Source organism: Ursus maritimus, unplaced genomic scaffold (genome assembly GCF_017311325.1).
Source record: "Ursus maritimus isolate PB19 unplaced genomic scaffold, ASM1731132v1 scaffold_31, whole genome shotgun sequence".
NCBI lineage: Eukaryota > Metazoa > Chordata > Mammalia > Carnivora > Ursidae > Ursus > Ursus maritimus.
Genome location: NW_024425675.1, coordinates 18090951 through 18115617, shown reverse-complemented (window position 1 = coordinate 18115617; position 24667 = coordinate 18090951). Strand labels below are relative to the sequence as shown.

At 42.0% G+C, this 24667-nt stretch overlaps 1 protein-coding gene across 4 annotated transcripts in view; it reads right to left on the bottom strand.

Moving 5' to 3' along the window:
• Positions 1–24667, bottom strand: part of RSU1 (Ras suppressor protein 1) — a 185563-nt gene that overhangs the window by 76944 nt on the left and 83952 nt on the right. For 3 of the 4 annotated variants that reach the window (XM_040645365.1, XM_040645366.1, XM_008692036.2), the window contains one exon: positions 4117–4249. The exons of the other annotated variant lie outside the window; for it this stretch is intronic. In XM_040645365.1, the coding sequence (XP_040501299.1) occupies positions 4117–4249 (133 nt within the window). The remainder of the gene's footprint in view (positions 1–4116; positions 4250–24667) is intronic. 4 annotated transcript variants of the gene reach the window in all.

The following is a 24667-nucleotide window of genomic DNA, read 5'->3' as shown; positions in this document are numbered from 1 at the left end:
TCAAACAGGATGACTAATATTTTGCTAGATTCCTAGTGAAAAGAAATTGCCAGCATTTTTCTCATCACTGCCCACCATCCACCAAGTGTTGCTTTGTGAAAATGTTTCCACTAACTGGCATGAATAATCGTAGGGCCAGTCTTCACTCAAGATTAAAGAAGAAAATAAAAATGTGAGCATGGCACCTCCCCCTAGAGACAAAAGCAAGTCACAGGGCAGGAAGAACGACGAGGAAGCATCCTCTGAGTGACGCTGCTCTGGAAATGAGGCTGTAGGACAGCCATGCTTCGCAAATTGCAGCCTTCATGAGCATGCCTGTTTTCCGAATGCCTCTTTCAACCAACACATTTTCAGCTGAACATTTGTCAAACCTCTTCTTTTGTTAAGAGTTAACTTGTCAGCTTTTAAAATGGCTTGCAGTTCCTATCCACCTTCCTTGATGGAAATGTGAAAAGTGTGAGTTACTCCCTTTCACAAAGCATCTTGTCAAGGATCCTGACTCTAATCTGACTTCTCCTCCTGGGGGAAAAAATCTAACTCTGGAAACTTTAACAAGTGGTGACTATTTGATCATAATTCTGCTTCGCAGAAATCAAAGAGGGCACGCAAAGAGAAAACCACCACCAAATACAGAGTTAAGGGGTGACCAGATAGCTCAACCACAACCGGAAAATGCTAATGACCTTGTAGGGTTTGCTCCTCAGCAACACCACTGAGCAAATGACTGTACTTGAACAGAGGGGGTAACATGATGAATGGGTAATGCAAGGACACCAGCCAGTACGTTCCCTTTGCTGGACGTATGAGAAATGGACAAAGAGCAGTCCCCACCGGAGAAATGATGAGGAGGACAGGATGAATGCCCAAAGTGTACTCAACACAACAAGCTCCTGAAACGACACCTCGACATGCTCTGGGCCACACCGACCCCCAGCTCCTCCTGCCCAGGAGCACAAGTTCCTAGCTTCACCTCGTTACATTATCTCAGAGCATTCTAATTCTCCCTGCACGCTGATTTCACTGCTTTGTTTCAAATGTCCACGTCCCCTTCCTGGAGTCCATGAGAGCCTGGAAGTCAGATCATCCATCTTCTCTGCCTGTCTCTGCTCTAGACCCAGAAGGCCTCTGAGGATGTGCCTGGAACACGAAGGTCGCTGTGAAAGTCGACCATGGGCGTGGATGAAAAGGAAACATGCCAGTAAGTACTTCACTGATCTCGCTTAGGTAACGAATCAGTTGGTTAGAAAAATGGAAAAAAGGGAAGGAGATTGATTCATCAGCAATTTAAGGGCCAAAGCAAAATTAAAATACGCTTTCATGGTAGTCTGAAGACCAATATATAAAAAAGGATTTTTGTATCGGAAGGGGCATACGCGGCTTATAGAGGAAGATGTAAGGGAGCGAAGAGTAGAAACTGCAGCTTTTAGAACAGAACACCTAAGATGAAGGTACTGAGTGTGAAATCGGCTTTTTCGGAAAACTGTGAGCTGAGCAGACAGTCTCCTTAGAAGTCATCACAGGCACAGCTTTCTGCTCCAAGGCCTCTGATCAGGAAGTCACTACTTAAAAAAATTAAAGAATGAAGTCGGGTTATAGTTACATGAAGCTCGTGTATACACACAGCTATAACCTTACATGTTACAACTCAGTGAAACATAACGGTGGCATTTTTGTGCAGGTATTTTTTTTTTTTTAAAAAGAGTAAGAGTCTGACTTAGTGTCTTACCTACGTAACAGTCCACGTGTTTGGCTAGTATGTTTGGTGACGGAGTGAGCACAGCGACTACAGGCAGATGGGTGAAGGACAGACAGCTGAAATAGAGAACGGCTAACACTCTTCGTCCCAAGGTGGAGAGAAGAGGAGAATTCTGAGGGAATCTGCCAGGGGCCCTGCCCTTGAGGAGGTCACGTCAAGTGTATCCTCCCCGCAGAGGCTCACGGACTCCTCTAAAAGCAGTGAACGGGGTACGAACTGGTCCCCCCTAAAAGGGGTCAACGACTCTCCTATGCTTACTTAAGCTTTTGAACGTTCATTTCACTGGGTAAAAGGTAACGTCATTCTCCATGAGGAAATCAAAAGGTAAGCTGGTAGGCAAATTGCTTAGCTCACTCTGATCCTCAAAACTAGGATGCTGATGAGAGAGAGAGCCTAGACAACAGATACGTTACTGATAAAACGTCATGCCATATACTGCCTTTCAATTAGCCGACCAATTAACTCAATGAAGGCAATGAACCCCACTCATCTGAAATCCTCACCATGTTCAAATAACCAAAAGTAGCTTATAATAGATAATAAATAGTGTATAATGGTGATTAGTTGTAATAATGACTAATAATGACTCCGAGGTAATACAATATCCATAAATTCACAACTTAATCTTTTAAAATAAAATTAGAATTAGAAGTGCTTTTATATGTAAATACGCTATGTTATAAATTAACGGATGATACAATAAAAGATCGTTAGCCAGAAGAAAAAAGACTATTTTTTCCCAGTTCTCAGTCCAAAAAAGCTTGCTTGTAGATTTTTCTGCATGTTAAAATGTATACAAGGATTTTCTAAAAAGATAACCTACAAACCAAGATCTATGGAGACTGCCATTTACTAACAAAAAAATTAGACATCCATCTAAAATTGACGATAGCAATGATTAACAATTTAAGAGGAACAAAATGAACAATAAGCTGCTAATTTGCAATTATATTTTCACACATTTTCATAATGAACTTAACTAATTTCCAAGGCTGAGCTATATTCATATTTAAAGAAACTACATATAATTGCACATAACTGTGGCTCATGAAACAATAAAACACATTTTATACTCCTCTCGTTTTACTCTTATAGGTAAGGCTTAAGATACATTGCAAATGTCACAGTATTATCTTAAAAGAAATCTAAACCACGCTTTCCGCTGCTTTCATAGATGAGGATATGCGATCATTTAAGCAATTCTAGTCTGTTTGGTTTTAATGTCATTGTTCTTCACAGCTTATCTTCTCTGGGATTCTGCCCCATGGAAATAGGACCAAAACAAGTACTGGATGTGCCCGGGAACCAGGAACATGGTATATGGGAGCAGGTCCAGAACCAGAGCCTGTCGTGTATAGACAGGGATTCTGCGCTGTTGGTTAATCCTGACCCACTGCCCCAGCATAGATTCAGCGAGGCCTGCATTGAGTGGGGGGCATTGTTCTGATCCCAAAAACGTAAGCTCTTAACTAAACGTGACCTTTAATGATCCTCTAGCTCTTCTTGACTAGCTGGAATGTTAACTTCTCAAATGCTGGGGCTGTACACAAAATCAGACGAAACCGGACTATGGGTTTGTTATTGTTGTTTTTTCCAAGTCTCTTCTATATTTGCTTAGAACTAGAGGAGACTAGATTTCAGTATTAAGGATCACGGAAGCATTGGGAAGAATGATCATTTCAATTTGGGGGCGGGGGTCGGATGAGGGGGAAATGACGTCAGAAGATACAACAATAGAGCAAGTAGGGGTGGAAGAGTTCCTGCAGACCCTGACGCAAGCAGGAACAAATAGGTGGGGACAGTTAGGTCTGGGCCTGGCTCCCCACAAGCTGTCCTTGACTCAGGGCAAGGACTTGAGGGATTTTGATGCTGTGACTTAAGCTAGCTGATTCCTCCTCTTTTTCTGCCTTTTCTTTTTCTCTTAGAGAGATTATCATCTTGCTAGAGTAAAAGCTTCTGAAGAATAGAATGATTCCCTAGTAGTCTCTCCTGATTCTATAAATAAACCGCTTAACAATTTTGTTCATAACATTTGTTATTTTTTGCATTCAAAGGAGAGAAAAGTATGTGCTGATCTTAATGTGTCTGGTGGATTTCGCTAGTGCCTTGAACATTCAACTAATTTAATACCTTAAAATTTTTCTAAACTAATGTGGTATAAATTCCCTTTGAAAATATCAATTAAAAATCATCTATAAAAAACAGAGACAATCACTACATGTGGTTAATAAAACATCTAAAAATACTATAAGCTAACTGCCACCAATATGACAATGCCATAGGATAGTTTTTATAAATGGTGTAATTACAAATACTATAAAATGACAGTCTACTATTTTAGAGAATCACAGTCTACTTACTACTTGTACGTCTCAGAACGGATATATTCAAAAACATGGGACACGCCAAGCTGGAACTGGTCGGCAATTGGGGTAACCCAGGGATTGTTCTCTGCTTTGAACACTTGCTTCTGACCAGTTAAATCCAAGTTTCCTGAAATGATGGAAGGAAAGAGGAAAAGGTGAAGTTCATTTCATCCAACACAAATCAGGTCTAGGAATCCTGCCCAGTCACCACAGCACAACCTCAAGTACCTTGTGGATCATTTGATTTGATTTTTTAAAAATATGTTACTTCAAGTCCTCACTGGCATGAAAGCAATGTTAGTCCTAGTACTCTGGCTAAAGACATTAGGAAAGAAGAGAGGGAGGGAGAAAGGGAGTGGGGGGACAAGGCAGAAAGGAAGTAAACTTGGAAGGAGGTCTTGCAAATGCTTTCTTTTTCTAGGTATTTGTTACAGAGAAGAAAACGACCCAACCAAGATTGAAAGAAACAATCATATCAGAACGTCCTGAAATTCTACTTGACAATGTACATCACCACTTGTCCAATCTGATCTAAACCCAATCCAATCAACACCACTATTCATCAAAGCAGAACATGAGTGAAGGAAGAATGCTACCCAAGTAAAATTGTTACTGCATTCCTCAGGTACCATGAGCACATCACAGAATCAGCACTACATGAAGCGCATTAACATGGTCATGCTAGAAGTTCACATCTGTATTGTCCTTATCAGTTGACCAATTACCTTTAAGAAAAGCACTTCTTCATTTGATTCTCCAGCAACCCCTAAGGTCAGTCATTGACATCACTTTATAGGTGAAGAAATGGAAACACGGCAAAATTACGTAACATGTCCAAGAGGGGAAAACTTAAGAATGGGGATGTGAACCCAAGGCTCTGACTCTAAATCTCGTATTGTTTCTAGAGTATCTGGGGAAACTATCAGGTTACACGTCCTAGATCAACCAAGGATGAGTTAAGGAAGGGGCATAAAAACCCAGTAAGTGCCACCCATCTGAATATCATCTGCTAGTAATCAGTTGCCTTTTTTTGTTTGCTTGGCATACTCAAAAATGGAAAAGGCTATGTGTGAAAGAGCTTCCCATCACACACTTGCCTATGCAAGAGACGGGAACAGCACGGTTATGGAGCAGAGATGTATGCAGTTTACCTGGCAGGAGGCTCACCGAAGGCCTTGCCTTGTAAGCTCTACTGAGGAAGTCCATTTTCAGACCTCCAGTCTACAGGCCAAGGCTACGTAAACATAGACACCCAGCAACTATTCTTCCCAAGACACATCCAAAGAACCATGTTTGTCCTGTTTTGAAACTCTACTTGCCAATATTGTCATAAGTGATAACTCAAGACAAGGAGAACACATTCTGGGATGCAGGTGTACCCTGATGCATGTAATTTCCTAGCTGACCTGGGTTTTAGAAATGAACAAACATTTTTACTGGGAAAACGATGTAATATTTCTTCTTAAAAGAACTGAGAGTTTCAATCTGTCTCCTTTTTGTTAGATGAACTAGGGAAAAAAAAAAAAAGAAGAAGACCAATATAAAAGTGATTACAATTTAATAAAACGCTTTTAAAGAAAACTATTACCAAATATTACGAGTGAGTAATTCATCATGATCTTTCCAGAGCTACTTAGAATCTGTTAGTGTTAAGTACAAAAATTAGCAGATAAATTTCTCTCCAAGATTATCAATATTGTCAATTTCCTCATCTTAATGGTTAAACATCATTAGTCAGATATTAAATCATTTGGTAAATTAATGGGCTTTATTCTCTAAACCATGAGTCAGAAAACTGCCTAGGGCAAATGAAAATCCCAGAGCTGCACCAATTCTCTGCTGAGCTGGGTATCTTATAGGCACTGGGCTATTTGTCTGTATCTTCACTTGGGGAGGGCTTTTGGCTTTCCAAGAATAGAATTGATCTCTTGTTTCAAATCCTCTGTAACTCCTATCTTCTTCTAGGATCTTGTTTGCTATACTCCACGTCCCCGTTCTCTCTTCCACATCATTCTCTTATTACTTTTTTCCCCAAGTTCCACTTTTCCTAAAAATGAGTACGTCTGAAAAAGCTTTCCATGTAAAAATTACTCTAAAAAGTTCTGTACTTCTTAAGTGTTCTGTGTTAAATGCACAGTGAATAGGTTACCCACAGTTCTTAGGAAGCATGGTCATCGAGGGAAGGGCTCACAAGCCAGACATCAGTAACCATGGCGTAGCAGGTCACTAAGAAGTTGGGGGGTGAAGGCACCAGAAGAGGAACACCTCTCTTAAAACATTTGCCTAATAAACAAGCTATGCTTACATATCTTCCTGCCTCTAGGGCCTGCCCACCGATATCAGCATGAAATCAACTATGGAAAAAAACAAACAGAGACATCTGGAAAAATATATGTATTCCAAAGTGGCTAAGCAAAGGAGGAAGAGAAGCCATGAAAAGCATGAACTGCATAAGGAACCAAAGCAATTCCTAAGCAAAGGGATCTACTTGTTAGTGGCTACTCTGACCTAAAGATCCTTCCTCCCTGTTGCCCCAAATTTTTTATCCTACTGAGAAACAGAGTCTGAATTTCTAATGGGTATAATTTGATCTGATGAACATCCAGGACCACGAATTAACTCAACTGATTGCTTTCCTCTTAACCTTTGGTTCAGACTGGGATCACAGGGATACTGTTCTTTAGTTTGTGGAAGAAGAGCAGGGGGAGGAGGAGAGGGAAGTAGGAGCACTGAGCACTTCTCACTGCGCTGTATTTTCAGGGCCCTGGGTCAGTGTGAGAGCACTGTGGACCAGGGAAAGGCTCTAGGAAGGAGGACCCCCACACCCCCTCGCCGGCAATCCTCAGTTACTCTAACTTTGCTCAGGGACGATGTCCATGGGACGGTAAAGAAAGAGGACTCTCTTCCTTCCTGGGCTGTATCATAAGCTCCCTTCCACCAAGGTTCAAGGGTTGCCCCAAGAACGCAAAAAGTACAGGTATACTATGAGCAAAGCAAATTTTAATGGATCAGCTTTGAACCTGAGGTCCAGGTACATATTTCTGGGGAAAAGACGAGCCTGCTTTCTACCACCTACAACCTACATACCCACTTGGGAACGTACACGGCCTCTTGTTAACTTATTAACAGCCTCTTGTGAAGCCTGCGAGCCTTTTTAGTGGTAATCCTCTGAAAATCACGTACTCAAGTTCCATGCTCCCTGACTGCCACACATGGAAGACAGAGCTAGGGGAATAATGCCAAGAAAGGTCAGCCGTGTTCTCTGGGCCCTTTTGTCTGAAGCCTCTAACCCCCTGGAGATCTGTCAATCCCTAGCAATGTCTCTATTTAAGTGCTGTCAATGGAGACAGAAGAGGCAGAGGGGACTGCGAATGACGGCTGCTAAGCAGAGCACGAAAGAGACGCTGGATGCAGGCCAGACACACACGCTTTGGGGAAAATACATGTGAGAATCGGGGTACCCACAAAGGACTACGGGATAGATCTTCACGAGCATTTCCATTTCCCTTCACACTCACCTGTGCATTCCAGCTGGAGGGGGAGGGGGCCCAGGTTAGCCTCCCCCACCCCCATTTGTTTATTTTCCTATGGAACGACGCTACTGAATCAGAGGCCCAGGTCTTCCCAGGGCTACCAGGGATGGAGGTCACTCGAGAAGAGCGATTCAGGTTCCCTGGAGGAGAAAGCCCCCCCAAAACGACAGCTCTGTGGTCAAAGCTATGCTTGCTTTGTAACAAAGAACCATGAAGACCGTGTTCAGCGTCCATGGCCAACCTGAAAGCAGGCAACTCCTGCTGGTGACAGAGACGGAAATGGCACGAGCCAAGCCAGGCACGGACTCTTCAGCGTGATCACCGGGCTTGGCATGATAGGACGTGCTTATTTTTGTTTTTCAACTTCAATTCACCGGCGCAGAATACAAGACTTGCCTCCGCGCGGCTGTGATCCTCCCAGCCAGCTCCCTGCCTCCGGCTTTCCGACCGCACGGCGCGCCGGGCCGGAATGCAGCAATTTCAGAAGGGGGTTAATATCATTAGAGTAAAGCTAGGCCATTATACTGTGTGAAAAGATGACACCCATCTCGTATCAGCCTAGCAACAAGTTACCCTTGCCTCGGCAAAGCTCATCTGTCAGCTGTCGGAGGTAGGTTCCCTTTTAAGTAATAACATGCAGGAAGCATCTCAGCCCGCTGTCAGTCAGGACGCAATCCCCCTCGCCACCGCACGCTTCAGCGCGTCTAGTTAGGCGCCCTCACCCAGCTCCTTTATTAGAAGCCAGAGCGGCGCTCTGGTGGTGTTCTAACAAGGATCAGGCAGCAGGATTAAGCACTGTGACAAAGAGGATCTAATAAGCTAGAAAGTGGTGCATCTGCAGACACGCTGGCTGGCTCGCAGACATAGATTCACTCTGCTCCCTCTTCAGTGGGAAGGCCCAGGCCACAGGGGAAGCCAGCCAGCACCGTGATTAGCGGTGACCCCCTGACCGATGTGGCTATGAAGATCATATATCACTCAGAGCTGTATTCTGCAATTGCAAATTGGATTTTCCATTTTATTACCTGCAAAAAGGACCACATATGCTTCTCTGCGGAGCCTCTGGTACAGTAAGCTTTGCCGTGCGCCCGTAATTTTGTAAACACTAAATCATGCAAAACAATCGTTCTCCTTGCTGCTTACAAATGGGATCGAATGCAATAGGCAGTTGAGGCCCCATTAATAAACAAGGTCATTTTCACTTATGGAAATGGGTTATTTTCATAATCACCCTGTTAAGAATTCTTCCTGAGTACTCCAAATCCTGAAACATGTGGCCAGTAAACATTATTTATCATATATTAAGCAATCCAGAGGATCTGGGCAAATTTTTCACGTCATCAAAGCAGCCCTCCCTCCCTTTGTAATTCCAAAATATCACAGAGCGCTTTTTAAATTAATTCGCTCTCAAAGCCAGGTGCTCGCTCACCGAAATCTAAGGCCATGGTCTAACAAGGTAAAACTAGCAAACCGTGGCTGATTGGGTAGTCTATCATTAGGGTACCAGATTTGCCCACACGCAGGTAATTGATTTGCCGTGGAAGGGGTCTAGATGGGATATTATGACAGCTGAGAGATCACCTCTGCTCCTCGGTGAACGCACACACAGAAGAGAACCACAAATGACTCCAACACAAAATAAAAGCTACGTTTAGGGCCGCTCCATACATAAAGAGATATTCTACACATAAATCTCTGTAATTCTTATTACTACATGCTACACCGCTAATTACAGAAGTCCATGATTACAGTTAACAACGGAAGATGGAAGGTTCCTACTTTCTCCCTTCTTTAGCAAGACACTTCACTGAGTGGAAAATGATCATAAGGATCATAAAATAATGCTGACACTGTAAGAGTAAATGTTTGTAGCAATAAAACACTGGAAACAAGCAGAATGTTCACCAACAGGTAAGCAGAGCAGTGTATGTTCCAGCCCTACAGTTATGAACATGAATGGAATAGATGTATTTACATGTATTGGCCTAGAAGGAGGTCTACAGTATAATAATTAAAAAAAATAAGAGTATTCTAAGTTTGGTATGATTTAATTTTTGAAAAAAAAAAAAACCCAAAAATCATATATATGCGCATGAGTGAATGTTTATGTGAAAAAGAAAGTGAAGAAGACACACACATCCAATCGTTAATGTGGGTTTCCTCAAAGAGGGGACGTTAAGGCAGGACAGGGATTCGAACCCGCAGAACAAAGGGTAAGCTATTCATCTGCTCTTTCGAGAACTCCATGTGCTTACAAGTAGGGGTGATTTTTATAATTAAAAAAGAACAAAGTGCGTTGAAAGGAAATGCCAAAAAGAAATTCAAACTACGTGAGGCACATTAATTAGCACAAAGGAGTGCATCTTTCTTAAAACAGCATCATCCTGACTGCAGTGCACACCAAGCTTATAGATGATGGTCTATGAAGCCCCAAGTCTGGGGCTGTTTCCCCTTCTGCGCATCATCAATACAATCGGAATAAGCTGGGACGTCTCACGACAGCTCTCAAATGTATTCTGGGGGGATTCGAGGCCGCCCTGTCATCCTGGCAATTGTCTGCTTAGCCTTTCCGGCAACACATTTTTAAAACAGGCATTCTGTTCATTTAATACACCCAACGCCTTGCCGCTTTATGATACATACTTAAACCAACACTTGCTCTTCCGNAGTCAGAGGAAGAGTACAATTTAAATTAAAAAAAGAATAAAAATCATACCCTGCCAAGTGGCTCCAACGAGAGTGGCATCTGATTTATGTGTATGCCTGTGTTAAAGGGTTCAGAAGCCCTTTTCACCAACGAAGAAACACAGCATTTTACACGGGTTTCCCTCTGATGCTCTTCTTGGACATCTGATGTCTGTGCTCCAGGGTCAGATGGAAATAAGGGGCCCTCGGTCCCTCATAAATACGAGTGCCCACCAGCAGCGCAGAGGCAAGCCCAATGCACACCGCCATAGTTGCATTAATCTTGCGAGTCTCCTTCTAGGGATATTGAAGAAATAATTCATGTTTTAAACCTGCTGTTCACGTAGGATTTCCCTATCATTCTTTCAAATGTGGAGGTAATCTCATGGTTGCTTGCCAGATTTCCCTTTTATTGTATAATGCTATCAGGTGTAGGCAAAAGCCCGGGAGATCTGGCCAGAAGACCTGGCCCCTGATCCTGAGTAACATTCATCAACTTTGTGGCCGAGACACTTGGGTAAATCTTCGGGCTTTTTTTTTTTTTTTCTGAGCTTTGGTTTCCTCAGCTGCCCTGTGGGGATAATAGTACCAATTTGATAGGACTCTGGACAGCAGCCAAAAAGTGTATAAAATGGTTCTATAAACTGGAAGCCACTATATAAACGTAAAATATTCTTCTCATCATTATTATTTTAAGTGAGATCTGCAAAGGAGTGAAAACATATACGTCATTTCCTGCAAGACTGAAAGATCCCTACGCGGCCGCGGTCTGAGGCACCCTACTGGCGTCAGTTCCCAGAGTGCCCTGGGACATTCACTGTCCTCTCCACCCTCAGCCTCTCAAGTTCCCAGGTTCAGGACACCCTTCTGACCACATGGAAAGCTGGAAATGTCAACATCAAGGGAGCCTCAGTCCCCGCAGAGAATCCAGGAGAAGTCACTGATTAAGGCAACATAAACTAAAATAAACTTATGTTCGAAGATTAAGTTTCAGTATCATAACTTTTTATAGGATTGATAAAGTTATCCCAAACCAGTCTTAACCAGAGCTGTGTAAGAGAAACGTATATGGAATGGCCATGGTACTGATTTTAAAGCCATTTTTTCAGCCAGCTTAGCATTTACTTAACATTCTATCTCAGGTTCCCTCAACAATTTCCTCACTAGCAAGATTTTATATTAATATCATTATGTAATGGATTTGTGATACTACAGATAGAAACAATTTGTTGTTCTCTTCCTTGAAGGCCCTCTAGTTCCTAGTTACTCCCTAAAGCCCAAGGTACGTGGCGCCCATCATCACATCCACGTTGTCCAATTACTTTTGTTCCACAGAACACCTTTAGAAGAACTGCAACTCCCTTTCAACGAAACATATGAAGTCTTTAAGAGGTAAGGGGCAGGCCGTTTAAGAGGAGTAAATGTTAGAAATTCACACCCTCAACATGTAAGGGACAAAATCCAGGACGTTTTCTCCCGTTCGCGCTTGTGAACACAAAAGTGTAAGCGAACTCAAAGACTAGAAGACATCAGACTATATCCTGTTCACTTGCAGTTTGTAAACACCCTCTTATCAAATTGGTACATATTCAAAAGGACTATAATTCCCAGGGTTGGCCAAGGTTCGAGGATTAGACGCTTCCCGACACGGCTGGTCTGAGGACAAAATGGCACCTCTTTATGGAAACGTAATTTGGCAATACGTATTAAGAGCTATAAAAATGTTCATACTGTTTGACCCAGTAATTCCATCCTAGGAATAAACTCATGCTAAGGAAAGGATCACAGATATCCCCAATGATTTATGAATACAAATTTTCAATGCAGTGTCGCTTATGTTCCTCCTCAACATCTGGAAACAACTCAAATGTCTAAGGGATTGGTTAATAAATTATAAGCACTCATATTATGTAGCCATATGATTAAAAATGTTTTCAAATAAAATTTAATGACACGGGGTAATGGTCATGACTTCATATTGAGCTGAACACAATAGGCTATAAAACTCATAGTATGGCATGTTTTTTTAAAAAGCATAAGTATTTACATGTATGCACAGGAAAAAGACTAGACAAAAATACAGCTAAGTAGGTACACACAACAATAAAGAAAAGAGAGGAGGGAAATACACTCAGAATCCTAACACTGGTCATTTCTGAATGGGAAGATCAAGAAAGGTACCCTTTTCTGTGTTTCTCAGATTTTCTAAAGCAGGGGTTCTCAAACTTGAGATTGCATCAAAATTTCCTGGAGGCCTTGTTAAAACTTAGGGAATTTTTGATTTAGTAAGACTTGGGAGACGCAAGAAACAACAAGTTGTTGGCGAGGATGTGGAGAAAAAGGAATCCTCGTGCACTGTTGATGGGAATGCAAACTGGTGCAGCCACTGAGGAAAACAGTATGGAGGGTCCTTAAAAAGTTAAAAGTAGAACTACCCTATGATCCCGTAATCACAGGACTGGGTATTTACCCAAAGAATACTAAAATGCTAGGTCAAAAAGATACACACACCCTTATGTTTATTGCAGCATGATTTTTAATAGCCAAGATACAGAAGCGGCCCAAGTGTCCACCAACAGATGAAGGGATAAAAAAGATGTGACATATATGTGTGTGTGTGTATAAAAATATATATTTATATACATATATATTTTTTATTTCATAAAAAAGAATGAAATCTTGCCATTTATACCAACATGGATGGAGTCAGAGAGTATAATGCTAAGTGAAATCTGTCAGAGAAAGACAAATACCATATGATTTCACTCACATGTGGAATTTAAGAAACAAAACAAATGAACAAAGAAAAACAGAGACCAACCAAAAGGCCAACTTTTAACCATAAAGAACAAACAGATGGTTACCAGAGGAGAGGTAGGTGGGGGACAGGTGATATAGGTGAAGGGGATTAAGAGTACACATGTCAAGGTGAGCACTGAGTAATGTACAGAACTACTGAATCATCATGTTGACAGAAGTTTTTTAAATTTTAAAGAAAGCAGCAAAAAAATAAAATTAAATCTTGAGTATTGAACTCTGTTGAACTTTTAGACTAGAACTAGTTCTACTGAAGATGTCACAAATCAATGAATACTTACCATTATCATTATCTTTGTCATTGTAATTATAATCACTATTATTTCTTGAGCACATACCGGTACCAGACGTACCAGACATTGCTTCTGGATCTTTGAGCTTTGCATATGTTACTCTAAGCAGTCACTACAATCTTGCATGTAAAATACTATCATCTCATTTTAAAAAAAGCAACAACTAACACTCTAGGAGGTTAAGGTCACACGGCAGGCACAAGGCAGAGCGGGGATTCAAAGGCCAATGTATCTGGTTCTGGCAAAGCCCTCGGTCTTTCCAGGACAGGACACCCATCTCCTCCTATTGAAAAAGGTACTGAGTGAAGTAGTGTTGCAATAGTCAGTAACTTGGCAAGGTTCAAAGAGCCCCGGGAAGGCATATGCAGAAATACATCCCCTTACCTCCCCTGTAGGTCCAGAATTCTATCATCAGAACATTATCTTAAGGGTTGAAAGCCTAGTTGCTGCCAGGTATTTTCTTTTTATATGAAAACACCCTGGCAGAGTAATGCATTAGGCTGATAGACTTTCATTAACAGGACAGAGTGAGTACTTTTAACAGGCAGCATGAATATAGACGCACATTCCCCTATTCACCCTTGTCAACCAACACCTGAAATGGTACGTTGAGGTTGCATGGGTTACAAATATTCCAACTGCAACGTTACTTAGACGGAACCTGATCAAGATCAAGATGTAAGTACAACTCCAGAGCCTGGTAAGGGAAGTTCGGAGGGCGTGAGGGGTCTCTGGGGATGGAGTCTTGAGCATATCTAGATTCCTATCAAATTTTACTTTCCAAATTACGTGAAAAGAGGAAATGACTGCTTAGATAACTTTACAGGACACAAAGGCCAAACAAATACAGACTGATTCAATCAGTGTGAATATGATCCCACCTTCTTAATAATAGTAATAATCTTAACAAACCCTCTCAAATGGCAACAACTTGTCTTTTTAATGGCTAACCTCAAAAATGGTTGCTTTTAGACCGGTGATGGGTAGTAAGGAGGGCACGTATTGCATGGTGCACTGGGTGTTATACGCAACTAATGAATCATCGAACTTTACATCGGAATCCAGGGATGTACTGTATGGTGAAATACACAATATAATAAAAAATCATTTAAAAAAAAAAAAACAAAAAACGGTTGCTTTTAAAAAAAAAAAAAGTATGGCGATTTTTCCGCCAATAGGACTAATACTGAAGTTTAAATGTCATTGTGATATATTACCAGGTACTTGCTCATATGAAGTATGAAACGAAATTAATTTTATTTTTTTATTTATATATGAATACCCTTGAATCCAACTTTATTAAAGGTTAAGTAAGGGATCAAGCTACTACACAGAACCTAAACTTAAGTTATATGTAAAAATGGCTTGTTTCGGCTTTGCTCCTCACTCTAGAGCTTACATTTTTATTACTTTGGTGCCATGTGTTACGCTCTCTGCAGAGGCTGTAGATGGTAAGAGTGCAGATATTATGTCATATAAAATATGTACTAAGATAATTAAGAATCAGGAGTGACACAAATGCTAAATCTACATGAAAAACTGCAACAACTGTAACTTAATTTCCAGTGAATTCGAAATTATGCTAAAAGAAATGCCAAATGTTTTTTAGGTAATGTACTAACTACCCATTTTAATGGGTTTTGATGAACTTACTTCTGCTTATTTTCAACTTTAACAGTAATAGCTCAGAACCAAGACGCAATGGAAAGAAAACCATAAATATCTTCAAGCAGGGTTTCCATGCGTGTAAATACACACACGCATGTACAGACCCACATACACACTCACCCTACCCCAGGATTTGAGAAATAAAAAAAAGTAAAAACTACATCTTATAGCAGAAAAACCATAGAGTTGGGGAATAAAAAAGTTCAAAACCAATAAGTTTCTATTTTTATAGATAACTATGTACTTTCTTTCAGTATAAGTGACATAAGGCAAATAAACATCCCAAACTAATATAAACAAGAGGACCTTACGGTCTGGTGCTAATCTAGAGCCAAGCAGAGGCCAAAGATATAAGCTAATGAGTATGTTTTAAAAATTTAACAATAAGGCTTAAGAAACAGGAAAGCGGGGGCGCCTGGGTGACACAGCGGTTGGGCGTCTGCCTTCGGCTCAGGGCGTGATCCCAGCGTTATGGGATCGAGCCCCACATCAGGCTCTCCTGCTACGAGCCTGCTTCTTCCTCTCCCACTCCCCCTGCTTGTGTTCCTTCTCTCGCTGGCTGTCTCTATCTCTGTCGAATAAATAAATAAATAAATAAAAATCTTTAAGAAACAGGAAAGCAAAATAATCACAACTCAAGGTAAAAAAAAAAAAAAAGTCTACCCCACTTCCCCAGGATCTACTTAGACAATTTACCATTCCTAACATAGGAAGAAAGTATTAACTATAAATAACAGAGAAAACGGAGATTCACCACAACTTAGGATTTGGGTGAGGATGACTGCATCATGAATTTGTTTCCAGTATTTTTGGAAAGCCAACTGTCTTGGGTTAAAAATATGAAATACTGCCACAGTTAACAAACAATAAAAAAGGAAAGTACTATGATACTCTACTCAGGGGAAAAAACAATCAACAAACACAAATATAAAATCGTTTTCAATGTGTGAAGGTGCTTCAGAGACTCAATTTATTTACAAAAAAATGAGCTCGAATTAGCTAAGTCCTGGCTTGACTCTGGCCACTGGCACTTTGAAACGATTCTTCTGTTACTGGTTTACATAGTGTGGTCAATCTCAAAACTCCAGCTTGCTACCATCAAATGTCAGACTAGCCTCACCCTCCTTAACTGTTATTATCATAAGAACGGTTATTAGGAAAAAAAGGGACATAGAATTCATGTGTTCTCAATGACAAGAGTTGTTTAAAACAAAATGAGAACTTTAAATAGTAAATCATCCACATGTGACCTTTTATACACTATTTGCATTTATTATTTTATTTATTTATTTATTTATTTATTTATTTATTTATTTATTTATTTTTAAGATTTTATTTACTTATTTGACAGAGATAGAGACAGCCAGCGAGAGAGGGAACACAAGCAGGTGGAGTGGGAGAGGAAGAAGCAGGCTCATAGCGGAGGAGCCTGATATGGGGCTCGATCCCACAACGCCGGGATCACGCCCTGAGCCGAAGGCAGACGCTTAACCGCTGTGCCACCCAGGCGCCCCTTATTATTTTATTTAATCTTCACAGCCTAGAAATCTAAAAGAGATGTTCACAAGGGAAATTTTTTTTCTTGGTAGTTAATTTGATATCAGTGGATATAAACAATCGGTGTCCCATGGCTACATCGAGAGCCAGGTCTCTGTGTCCAGTAATGCAAATTTAAAATAGTGGATGCTCCCGTCTACAATAAACAAAGTAGGCTCCGCACAGCGGTCAGAATGGTGGCTGCCATTTTTAAACACGTGTTCTTTAAAAATGCTATCGTGCAAAATCCCTCACAGGACGTCCAGACTCACCTTGCATCAACAACGTGTGACTGACTTGGGATGACCACGGCCAAACGTGGCATGGCCTTTCTTGCTTCTACACCCACGTGCCTCCTCCCCTGTGCCTCCTGACAAAATGTAACTCACTCAACGTCACCTCTCCACAGAAATGATCCCTGTGATCTTTGTCTACCAGAGTCTATTTCTTTTGCAGTACTTATTACATTTTATAATTTTGTTTGCTTGGTGTTTTCCCTTTGGTCTATTCCTCCATCTCCACTGCACGTTCCATAGACTCAGAAGCAGTTATGAACAGTCTTGCTCCGTGTGTGCCTGGATCTGCTTGTAGCAGAGGTGGCTGTGTCTGTACGCCCATCGCGTAACCACACTGGAATTGTAATCAAAATGTTTCTGTTTTCCTCCCTATTAAAGAGGATGGGAATTTTGTCTAACTCGTTTTTCTTCTCCTGGTGTCTTAGGCGGATGGTGATGTACTTCTCAAATGGGATGACAGGTGGTGTCCCTGGAAGGGTGCCTTTCACACGACTTGGGACAAAGTTTGAAAGGCAACTACACGCTTGTTTATCTACACCTCATCCTTGCCTCACCACAGACAGTGACACATCTCCTCTGCCGCCCCGTTTGACGGTAGTGACGGACACTGGCGATGTCAGTGAGCAGGGTGTGGAAAGACAGCAGGGAAGCGGAGGGTAGCAAACTCTCAAAGGTGTGTCTGATCGGCAGACTATCATCAGTATTCACTCTCAGCGTGCACAATTCCATCTCACCCCAACACAGAGAGAAAACAAAACGTATGGTGTAAATGATAAACAATCTGAAAATGAGGAAAATGCTTTGTGTATTTACATACCACTGACTAGCCCGGGTGCCTTCTGTACATGATCTCAAAGGCCCCTGACAACTGAGAAGGGGCCTCCCAGTTAAGGAAAATGAGGTTTGGAAAGGATTCTGTTATTTCCTGAAGGCCACAGAGCCAGCAAACAGCAGCAATGAGATTCACGCCAAGGTCTGCTCCTTACGTGCCACGATGAGTTGTCAGAAAGGACCAGTTTGTCTGTGTGCTTACTCTTGCACCTTTTTTCTCTTCCCTTTTCAAGAAAAAATGACAGTGACAAAGGCAAACACTCTCTGAAGTGTGCTGGGGTCAGCGCAAAATGGCCAACTATGCCTAAAACAGCATGTAACCTCAGCTGTGATATAAAACATAGATATAAAATATTTCAGACAGCAAATAAATATATATATTAGAAATATATCCACAAATATAAATACTAAACAAAAATCAAACAGAAAACAGAAATGCACAGATTCACCGAGTACAAACAGCAGAACTGCACAGATGATCATGATTTTACGATACGGAACAATACGTACGACACCAACAAGAACGTTTAGAGAATGAAAAAGTCCTGTGAATTTTACAGTTAATTCACATTCAGCAGAAAACCCTCTTTGCTTCTTGTTAAATATTATCTCATGTACCAGAGCTTCTCCTATTATTAAATCAACTACACCAAAAATAAATTACTCCGAGGAGCGTAACTCTCTTCACGTGCGTACATGTGCACACACATGACTTTAGACATCACGCAGGTTTCTGGAAGTTAGTTTATATGGCACTGCAGTGGTGTGCTAGGGCTGCCATCGAAAATACCACAGACTAGGTGCCTTATGCAACAAAAGGTTATTTTCTCACCGTGCTGGAGGCTGAAAGTCTAAGATCAAGGTGTCAGCAGATTTGGTTTTTCCTGAGGCCTCATTCCTTGGTTTGCAGATGGCCACCTTCTCACTGTGAGCTCACACATCTTTATTCTATGGAGTATAACCCTGGTGTCTGTGTGTCCAAACTTCCTCTTCTTACAGACGCCAGTCGAACTGGACTAGAGCTCATCCTAAGGACCTGGGGGTCAGGGCTTCTTACACGAATCTTAGCAGGGACGTGGGGGGCTGGGGACCAGTTCTGCCTATAATAGCCGCTGTCTTTATTCTCCTGAGAGCCTAGTAACTGGAGGTGCACAAAGTCAGCCCTACATATCTGGTTTTGATTAATCAAGGTACTTATCCATTCACAAGCACTTGTTTAGTATAGTTTGTATCACAAAGATAAAGAAGAAACTGTTCCCAAGGGGCTCGTGGTCTAGTGGTTCAAATGAACACACACAACAGAGATCACGAGAACACAACAGGCCCTCGACCCACAGTGGAGATGGAAGCAGAGGTTAGGAATGACTCTGGGGGGTGATTCTTAACTGGATCTTAGTGAAGTCTCCAGGAAAGGGGGGAAGTCGCCAGGGACAAAAAGCAAAACAGGGAAGAAAGGAAGCTTTGTCTGGAGAGACAGGCAGGAGGCGCTAGGTCACCAAGAGCCTTCCTTGGCAGTCATGCTGAGGGCCTTGGGCTTCATCGGCAGGTGTTTAAAACAATGGCAGGTTTAAAGCAGGAAAGCCACAGCTCAGACCTCCACAGACGGCACAGGTCCGTCATTCTGTGCAAAACAGTAAACAGTCTTTGCCACAAAGGCACTCTGGTATGCGGCAGTGAGCCCCTAGCAGCTTCCCAAGCGATGTGCCAAGCGAATTTGTTACTACTACTGATAGCTGAATGATTTATAAAGTGTTCTTTATTAATTAGGCTACATCCAAGACCAACTCTTTAACGTCAACATGTGCACACACTTGGGTGAGGAATGGGTGGGAAACAGCCAGGGTACCAGGAACTGCAAAAGAAGAACAAGGCTCCGGCAATCCCTTTCCATATGCTTCCATTCAGATCCCAGATACATTTACTAAGACTGGACAAGTCACATATGCTCTTTGTATCTCAGCTGCAAGCTCTGCGAAGTGAGGAAAATGAGCATTTACCTCACAGGGTTACGAAGGGATTAGAACGGTTAACAAATGTAAAGCTTTCAGAACAGTGTCCAGCACACAGCAAGTACAACAGGAATATACTCTGTTACTACCACGGCGATTGCTACTACTCTACTGTTAAAGGAGAAAGACAGGAGATGAGCACTTATGATCTAGAAAATGGATTTGAAGAAGCATAAGAACTGATACCCAGGCTTTTCCGTGGCAAACACGTGAGTAATGGTCGTCACCAACTTCAACACGGTTCAGGAAGAGAACAGTGCAATTTCAAGCATGGCCAATGTGATGGCCTTGTGGGACATCAAAGTGGAAATACGGCCGCTGGGCATCAGGGATACAGTCTGGAGTCTCAGACGAGACGATGAACCAGGTTGGGATCATGAAGGTGGAACTCACACGTAAAACAATTCACAATTAAAGTTAAGCGTCTTTGGGATTCCTGGCTGGCTCAGTCGGTTAAGCGTCTGCCTTTGGCTCAGGTCATGATTCCAGAGTCCTGGGATCAAATCCCTCATCAGGCTCCTTGCTCAGCAGGGAGCCTGCTTCTCCCTCTCCCTCTGCCTGCTTGTGCTCTCTCTTGCTCTCTTCTTCTCTGGCAAATTAAAATCTTTAATAAAAATAAAGTTAAGCATCGTCAAGACACAGGCCCATCTAACACTTACAGAAGGGTCAAAGAGACAATATTCCAGAAGACAGAGGTTAGGGGGAAAAAAAAAATCAAGCTTTCTGAAGAGAACACTACTTGTATATAATTCAAACCACTATATTTTTATGTAAAATATTATGTAGCTTACTCCATTAATTGACATAATTTGAGCTGGGGGAGTCAAGTTATGGCAATCTGACTTCATTACTCTTACTGGCATTTTTAACTATGGGTACCACTTGGTGGATCAGAAACAGAAGGGTACAATCTGACATGAAGGTTAAATTTCTCTTCCATTATACAATACCCAGTATTTTTTTCAACCTTTAGAAAAAAAAAAAAAACACTTCCTCTACGATGTTGCTGCCGCTTTAAATCTTTAAACTACATACATTTTTCAAAGAAGTGCTGCTCCTTTGTAAAAGTTATGGCTCTATCTTCAGGGGGCTGCCATGTTGGTACCAAATTACACACAGCAGAACAAAAAGGACCTCACTACAGTTCAGTGAAGCATAAGAGCAGGGGCTCCAATGGCACTTTCCAGATGCTATTTGATGATGAATGATAATATTAAGCTCCTACTTGAAGGCAACCTACAATAAGTCTCCATTCCCTGATATTAAAAACCTGTAAAGGAACATAAAGCTGGCCTCCTACTATAATTTACCCCCACTGGTTAAAGCACTCTTCTGAGCTAACCAGCCTCAACTAGCGCAGGACAGGAAAGAGACAGGTTGGCAAGAGGCTGGACTCAGAAGGGTGGGGGCCCAACGCCGGGTGAGGATGGAAAAGAAGGCCAGTGGAGAGGGCACCACAGGGACACTGTTTTCCCGGACTGGCCACTCTGCACCATCAGCCTTAGATTTCAAACGTACTTATTCAAATCTAAGGTAACTTAGGAGCCATCCAGTTAACTGGGATGGCGTGAAAACATTTCTCTGTGTTCCCCTTCCTTAAAATCCATCAAGGGAAAGGAGAGAATGAGCTCTTAAGTGCAACAAGTAAAATGTCACCACCTCATCTCACAAATTAGGATGAACGGTAGCTAAATTCTGGGAACTCTGAACCAAAAAGAGGGGGAACGCTGGTAGTGGACATACGGCTCCTCAGAATTCAAACATGATAGAGACTTTTGTAACAGTCCTAAAAGCCCCATGAAACGCCCCTCTTGCGTTAAGTGCTGGTACGTCAGTGTGAGGGTCTGCTAGAAGACAAGGGGAGCAGTGAACAGTCCCAGAGGAACCCTGCTCCACGGCAAGCAGCCCAAGAGGAGCCGATGGGCGACGTGCAAACAAGCATCTTCACTCCCTGAGGAAGGAGGGAGCGGAGCAGCCCTGTGAGAGCCTCTGATTCCACTGCTGGTCCCCAAGGGGCAAGGTCGAAGAAGCGGGGGAGATTCTGCTTTAAGCAGCTATGTCGCTCAAATGAGAAATGGGACTGATGCCTGGATAACTCGCATCCTGGGAGCAGTGAAAACACGAAATCCAGCTTTAGGCAACAATATAGATGAATCTCAAAACATACTGTCAAGTGAAAGAAGCCAGAATACATACTGAGTCGTTCCCTTTATATAAAATTCGAAAACAGCAAAACTAATTAATAATATCACAAGTTAAGGCAGTGGTTACCCTGGGGCAGAAAGGAAGGCCTTGCACTGGATCAGAAGGAGGCCTGAGGCGGGACTTCTGAAATGCTGTGGGTCTTCTATTTCTTGACCTGTGTAGCTGTTGCTTGAGTTTATACAGGTGATAATTCACTAAACTATAAGCTTATGTCATATGGACTTTTATCTACGTGTGCGATGCTTTAATAAATACAATGGGGAGACAGGAGAGAGAAAGTACGTAATCCTACAGCTATCCTAAAAGAAAAAAACGAGTCACTCAGTAGGTGAAAAAAAAATCAGACTGCCCTCTGCTGTCTCCCTAGCAACATTCAATGTCAAAAGACAAGGCCTACAAAGTTCTAGGAAAAAAGGTTACTCAAGATTTTTATACCCAGACAAATCATTTACCAAATGAGAAAGGCTGTCCATGTCAAGAGACTCACCCCACATCATGGTCACTGAAACCTAATTAATTAAGTTGCTGAGATTTTTAGTGAATTTTTTGACCTTTTTGAATGTTTTACTTACTTAAAATAATAAACATAAATTACTGTATAATAGCAATACAGTGTATTATTTTCCAAACTGAATGAGTTGGTACCAAAAAATGGTGTCCCTTTATTTTGTCCACCGCCATCCCTACTCCCACCAAAAAAAAAAAAAATTTTGTTTTGTACCAATTTAACGTACCTAGAAACACAGACCTCATTATCTCTACTCCGCATCTACGGGACCAAGTGAGCCACGAGGTTCAAGGAAGATCCGCAGCCTTCATGACAAAACAGGATCCCGCACAAGGAAAGGAACTGTACGGGATTTGACTGTTCTACAAACAGAGGGCATATTCTGATGGCTAAACCTGCTTTCTTGTTATCAAAACCAACACTCTGAACTCCAGAACATTTTCTCTAATAACTTACCTGGAGTTAACAAGGCAAGAGTTTCAAGCAACTAATTACTGCCTATCCCAACGCAGGCTGCCAGTTGGCGGTGTCCGCGGAGATGCCCACCAGTGACGGAGCAGGCTGCCACCCTCACCCCTGCAAGTGACAGCAGCCGCTGACTTGATAGTCAACTCGTCTGCGAGGCGAGAGCGAAGACGTGGCGCCTGGCTGCATCTTTTGTAATAATTACGTGGAGGAGATAAGTGGAATAGAGACAAATGGACACGCATCCTCCCAAAGCACCCAATTCAATTAAACAAAAACAAACTCTACCTTTTCTGAGAGACATAAGTGTTTCTGGTAAATTCACAATCACCGTGAAGGCCAACTGAAGTTCACACATAAGCTAGCAAGAATTTTAGAAATCCTTTTCCTTAAACACGGCGGACGGCTGTTCAACTGCGGATTCCAGCTACAAACATCTGTGCAGGACAATCATAGAGCTGGAATTTCGAAGTTCACACGTCTCAAAAAGACACAGTATGTCTAACTCAGGCCACTGGTTGTGGCACAAGTTTCCAGACTCTTCGATACTCTTTAAGAGAACGTTTTGCATTTTTCACTCCAGAACCATACTGTGAACCAGGCCCTGAAATTTCCAGTGGTGAAATGAGTAAACCTTAACAGTGAAGTGATAAAATAAGGAAAATTTAAAAACAGTATTGAAGACACCTCTAGCCAAACGGCGTCGTGCTAATGACTTCTACTTTTAGATGACAAATCGTGCTATTTAAACAACCAAATTTCACTGCAGACATCCTTCAGAACAGGTACCAAGGCAACCACACTGATGCCAGGCTGTGAGGAGCTGCGGGGGGCTGCGGGGAACCGGGGGAGGGACAGAGCCTCGATATACTGATAAGGATCCAAAACGCCGCCACAAACTTGAAAAATTATCTGCGGAAAAACTAAAAACTGGACCTAATTCAACATCCATCTGGCATCTGTGAAAAAGAAATAACTTAGGACTCCCTGTCTTTAAAAACTTTGATATTTCAAAACTGCAAGTAAGGAAGATTCGAGTCTTTTGAATGAGATTATTTTAAAGACATTCTGCGGTTGACATTTGAGTGATATTTCTGGACATGCCATCTTTGGTTGATTACTCAGGTAAGGGCTATTGAGCTGGTATCCGGTAACTTACTCCTCGCAGAGCAGCTAAAAGCATGACATGGCTGCTGTCAAAATACATCATCAAACACTCCTCTTTCAAAATAGTTTCGTGTTAAAAACTGTTAGTCATAACACCAGTAAGGAGAAGGAGAGAAGCAAGCAATACAAACTTCATTTCTCCTCAATATGAATAACGAAAATCAAGTCAGACACACACCTACATCCGTCATCAAACGCAGACTCAAATCCCAGTGGAATAAGGTTCCTGAAGTCAACAGACACCATGCAGACCAGCAGGTTACATGATTCTGGAGGATGGGAGGTGGGTTCACCAAGAAGTGGGGTAAAATGAAATGGTGTGCACAAAGATAGTTGCATTATGAAGCTCATGTGTCCCTCACTATGTGTGACACAGAACAATGGCACCCAAGGATCTTCATGTCCCAATCCCCAGAACTTGTGAACGTCAGCTTATATGGCAAAAAGGACTCTGCAGATGTGATTAAGTTAAGGGTTGTAAAATGGCGAAGATCACCTGGGTGGGCCTGATGTTATTGTAGTGGTCCTGCTA